Here is a 6,000-nt window from a genome sequence, read left to right on the forward strand (position 1 = left end):
CTACCATATCCTAAAGTTAGCTCAAAAATTTCCCTTAAAACATGGATAAAATTTTTAAATCACAGTGTCCATGGATTCTCCTATTTAACAACATGAAAACACACTTAAAATCAAGTGTCTTCACATTAAATATTTCTACACAGCTGATCTCACCAAAAGAAAACCAATCAACTGCTTAAAAGTTAACATACAGCTTTATAGTTTATTCCAAAATTTAATACCACCTAGACACAAGTTAGAATTCATACAGAAAAACTAATAAGGAACTTGTTCATAGTCCCTGAATTTCAACTCTCAGTCCAAAGCTGATGTTTTTGCATAGCAAATATATTTTAATTCAGTAGAAGTTAAATCCATTTTAGTTCTGGCCCACAGCAGGTCATCAACAACTATTTGCAGGTTAATTAATGTCTAAAAGAGAAACTTTTTTTTATTATTTTACATCATTCTTTATTTTGTGCATTTTTTCATCTCGCTGCAATCCCTGAGACCTTACCACCAGCAATTCACCCTTCCTATACTTTCCTCTGTCAATATCAAATAAATGTTTTGTTTTCTTTTTTTGAATATCTAGGTTCATAGCAACAACCCAATCAATTCCACATAGGAATTGAAATAGTTCCTTTAACTGTTTAAAGGAAAAAGGAAGTAATTAAAATACAATAAAAGAAGCACACATATAATTCTGTTCAGAGAAGGAATAATTTCTCACTCTAGAGTTCACCATATTATGATTTTGAATGTAAGTATTTCATATTTTGGGGGACACTCAGGAAATTCACTATAGAAAATAAACACCCACTTAAGAACAAATAACACATCTCATCAACTCTAATACCATAGATGATAATAATATGAAAGCTTCCCATTCACACCAGTGTACACATATAGAAGCCTACTCAAGGAAACTCAATTTTCCCAAATGTACACCTGAAATGTAGTTACCTCAGTTAATGATATATATTAAAAGTATGTAGCCAAAGAGTTATTTCCAATCAAAGCAAAATACTACTGTATTAAACTTTAAATGCAAAAGTATTAGTTCAGCTGCAAAATAAGGATTGGTGGATTAGATAGTTCTCAAGGTCTCTTTCAAAAGTAAAATCCTAGGGTGACAGGACTCAGATCCTCAGATCTGTCCTACATTGCATCTTTTAAGTACCTTTGAAAAACATGCCCAACTAACATTGTATATGTGGCTAATTTTTTTTAAATTAAAATTATAAATCATGCAAGGGAAATTATTATATAGGCAAGCAGTCAGGTGAAATACCCAATTCAGATGACATCCAATTCATTCTGAACTACAAATTATTTTGTTTTCATGTAGTTACCTATAGATCACTTGAGAACATTTGTAAAAATCAGCCATTATTTTTCATTTAACTTCTGCACAAGAAACTTTTCTAACAATAAAAGTTCATACAGTACTGGGCAGCAGCTCTTTGGCCCACCTATGACTATGCAGGTGTTTTTCTTCACCAACCTTCTCCCTTTGCAAAGCAGAAAAGGCAGCCTTCCTCCCAAGACAGCCGACCTGGGACTACACAGGCCTCTTTTATCAAACCTTTCTCTTTCAGGGGCAGTTCTTTCTGCCCACTTGCTTCTAGCAAGTATCCTTTACTTTCCCTCCCTTTTTATAATAAACCTACCCTTTTGAATATTAAAAAAAAAAAAAAGGTTCTTACAGCATTGAATTAAAGGAAAAAGGAAGCATTTTAGTGACTTGTCCACTTTAAATTTTTAATACTATTCTTAATAAATGCTTCAATGACATAACTACTTTATGAATGGAATGAGAATGGGATAGAACCGATTCATGACTATATCAGTGTAATCTTAAGGGCAGTAAAAATAATAATGCTTCTATTTCAGCATTCATAGGAAAATAGATCTCTTAAAAACTTCATAAAAAAAGTCTGCTAATTTTCTATTGCAACTTAAACAAAAATCTATAGGTAGGCTATTAACAGTAATAAATTTAGATCACATTCCAAATATGTTTAAATACATTCAATATTAACTTTTCAATCTTCTCATCCTAGAAGTAGCCTCCATGATCTTAAACAAAAGAAAGATTATTTTACTACTGTATTATAAGGTGTGGAATAACTGAGAAGTACTATCACTTACTACAGAAATATAATTCGGAGCACTTGAAATGAGCCTGCAGCTAAGAAGTCAGGTCAATGTAAAAAAGCTACCAACAAAATTACCCTCATCCCCAAATGTCTATTTAAAAGCCAAAATTAACTGTTAAGAAGATATACTTTAAATTACACAAAATAAAAGAACATCTATATAGCAAAACTCCCAACTCCCCAGATTACCAATAAAGGATACTGTATTCCTGATGCATAAAGTTACATCTGTCATAAATAATACCATTTAGAACTTCACCATATACAAATAATACACGACAAAAAGTTAGAATACAAAATAAGAATTGTTAAATTTGCTTAGTTACTACTACAGATCAAGAGAATCACTCTCATTCTTGTCTAATAATCTGAAGGAAAGAAAAGACAGGTTCTTAGAATCACTTGCTTGTTTTAAGTCTACAACATTTAGTTGCCATTAAATTCCAAAGTTATCTTAAGAACTTTTCCATAACAGTTTGATATTCTGATCTAAATAGGTTATTTTACGTAGCTTAATATTTCATACTTCCCACCTTAGGTATCAGATATTTCAAAGTATCAGAAAAATTAGCATCTATTGTAGTCTTACCAAAAGTTAACGAATAAGAAAGAACTGATCATTCCTTGAGAGTCTTCAAACACAAATCTGAATATAACCTCTGTTTAACTTTCTAGAAATATGAATCCATAGCATGCTATGTCATCAGCTTTGTGAATATTGATACCTATACCATTCTTACCTTATCCTTTTCATGTGGAAGGAGTGACACTGGAGGTAAAGAGGAAAGAGACTCACAACTCTCTTTCCCATCCACACTGGTTGCTTTAGTGTTGAGCCGATAAAGAGGTCCATCCTTAAGGAGTCTGCCATGGCCTATTGCGCGTTTAATAGCCAATCGTAACTGCTGGTGAAAGCCAGAGGCAGCACTGCCTCCAAATATTGCAGACACATCTTTCTGACCTTTCAAAAACCGTTCAATACTTTTCAAAGTTGAGCCACCAGATTCCGCCAGGCCTTCCACTGCCCTCTTAATCAGTTTATTCCAATCTACATTTTGTTTAGTATCCAATTTTCCATGGTTTCTAGGTTTGGGAAGTGCTATTCGCCCAGGATTATCAGGATCTTTATAGGAATTGAGTCCTTTATTTGAGACTTTTAAAATTGTCCCATCTTTAACACTCAATTCCAATTGTTCTAAAACAGTTTTACGATCCAAGCCATGGGATGAAGACACTGCATTACATATCCTTTCTTCTGAAGGACGCTGTTTCTGTTTCTTTACTTTTTTGATGGCCTCCAAAATCCACTCCGTATACAGCGGGTTAGCGAGTTTTACCATGGTGAAGGATTCTTATATCCATAGAGTCGTTATCCCTTATCCTGATGCTGAGTAAGTTTTACACCATGGAAAACAACATTCTCGGAGGCTAGGAACCAGTTAACCATAGCATACAAGTTTTCTGGCCAGAGTTCTTCCTCCTTTCACAAAACAGAGGGCCTTGTCACTTTTACTTTAGAAATCAAAAAAAAGAACCCGTTATTTGAAGTCTTCAAACTTCCCAACAAATTTTTCAATAGCACCATACATGAGTCTCTTCATAAAGTTGTAAGAACATCTCATTCCCAGCAGAAAAATGTGCAACTTATGCCTGAAAAACAATGAAAACAAAGTCAATTTTCTATAAATAAACATTTTATAAATAAACTGTAAATGAAACATCCTAGTCTTTTTTTTTTCCAATTTGTATTAATATTCTTTAAAAGCAATTAAGTTTGTGTTTAGAGTACCTACAGGAAATTTAATGTGCTTCTATCAAAAGTCAAAAAGAAAAATCAAGTATGGAAAGGAAATAGGAAAGGAAAAAAAATCTAATGATTAGGATACGATGAGATATATAAATATATAGATATAGATCTACATATACATATACATATACATATACATATACATATACATATACATATGTATATCTACTGTGAATGATCCCCGTAGGCTACAACTAACCAGAAGGATGCTGGCTATTCTGAACTACACAATCTCTGCTCACCAGTCTAGGAATCGAAACTCTTCCTTGGCATCTTTCCCCAAGAAACTATTCAGCACTTCAGCAAGTATCTGGATTAGTAGAAAAAATCCTGCAATGAAAGTAATAGTGAATCTTTCATCTTCCAAATTCTAAACATTCAGGCTGGTTAAAAATGGGCAATAGAGAACCATTTGGAAAATTTTAACTATGTCATTTACTAATGGAAACAGTAAATTGAAGTTACACAAAGTTGATATTTGAAGAACGTTACTTTAAACATTGCAAATGGAAACAATATAGAAGATAATCAAATGCAAAGTGCTAAGTTTTAAAATAATCCAATTTCCAATTAATTATTCCACTTATAAGAAATACATGATAATATATTCCTCTAAACCACACTAAAACACCAACGGCACAGTAATGGAGGAAGTGACAACTGTCAAACTAATCTATATGTAGGGAAAGAAGAAAGAGAAAGGTCCAGAATCAGTGAGTTCAAATGCAAACGCTACCTACCAAAAGCACAGTACAAGGAAAAAAAAAAGTGTTGTCTGTCTGCTGGTCTGCAGACCCTCTCCTAAAGATGCAAGATCGCTGTCCTGAAAGGTAGTTAATAAAACACAAACAGAAAAATACTGCTTCTCCAAGATCAAAGTCACTACTCTTTTTACAGACAAAAGAATCCGACAGGCACAAATCTTTTTTTAAATCACCAAATAATGATTTCTGAATCTAAGTAATTCCCTTACTTACAAAAATAAGTTTAAGAGTTTTTTTTTAATTTCTGAGGCTCATTTACAACATAAAACTATGCTAGAAAACTGGCTCCCACAGCAATTATTCCTAAGTGACATTAAAATCAAAAGGAAAACTAACAGACTTTAGGAAAGCCATAGACAGTACTAATAGCTCTGATAGGAAAGAAAAGGCCCAAGTAAACACTCAAACCTAAGCCAAGATTTATTTTTAAATTAGCTGACTAAAAAGAAGCCCCCTGAGAGCTATGCTTCATTTTGGTGAGAGTCTCCAGAGTAAAGAACTCATAGTATTATAACTCCAAGAAAGTTCATTATGTAGATATTAACGCTAAACTAAAGGCGAAGTTACAGCCCGGGTTGAAGATACGAGGAACGTCCTAATTGATTAAGGACGCAAAGAAAAGAATGAATGAGTTATTCATTGTCTCCCCTGGCGGAATTTTTCACCGGTCTCCAGATCTTCAGAATGTAGCCTGCAGATCTGAACTTTAACTCTCTGAAAGTACACCAGCGGCTGGAGAGAAAGCACTACTGCTTCCGACGGTGCTTCCCAGGCCTGCATTCCCCACCCCCAAACACATCTTCGCGCTCTCTTTTTAAAGAGCAGAAACTTTAAAAACTTGAAAAGGCACAACCCTGCAGCTCGCCAACGGCTTGCTTCCTGGTTTCCATCAGATGGAAACTGAACCTGAACACTAAGTTAACAATGACATCGCGCGGAAGATTGAAGAGCAATGTACCTTCAATTCCCAGCTCCTCCAAATCCTGAAATCCACACATGACGCTTCCGAGGAGGCGTCTAGCGCGCACCGGCTGCCCGGGAAGCCCTGACAGGTCCAGCGGCTCGCGTCCACACCGGCCGATGGTTGACAGGCAGCCCGCCGCCTCCCCTCCCAACGCCGGGGCTGACAGCCCGACAGACACAACACCACACGTGCTGCCTCCTCCGCACCACAACACCCGCCAACCTGTCACCCCCACTTGCCGCCTCAGACCGGCTCCGAGCCCCGCGCACCCGGCCGGAGTCGGAGAGCCAGCGCCCGGGAACGCCGGGCAAAAGGGGCCGGGCC

The 6,000-nt window shown here is 36.0% G+C and overlaps 1 protein-coding gene across 1 annotated transcript in view; it reads right to left on the bottom strand.

Annotated features, from left to right (window-relative positions):
• The window catches only part of KAT6A (K(lysine) acetyltransferase 6A), a 101,340-nt gene that overhangs the window by 94,805 nt on the left and 535 nt on the right, over nucleotides 1–6,000 (bottom strand). The window contains exon 2 of the mRNA XM_004682274.2: nucleotides 2,882–3,791. Coding sequence (XP_004682331.1) covers nucleotides 2,882–3,481 — 600 coding nt within the window. The 5' untranslated portion in view covers nucleotides 3,482–3,791. The remainder of the gene's footprint in view (nucleotides 1–2,881; nucleotides 3,792–6,000) is intronic.

Source organism: Condylura cristata, unplaced genomic scaffold, assembly GCF_000260355.1.
Source record: "Condylura cristata isolate star-nosed mole 26May11 unplaced genomic scaffold, ConCri1.0 scaffold00014, whole genome shotgun sequence".
In the NCBI taxonomy this organism is placed as follows: domain Eukaryota; kingdom Metazoa; phylum Chordata; class Mammalia; order Eulipotyphla; family Talpidae; genus Condylura; species Condylura cristata.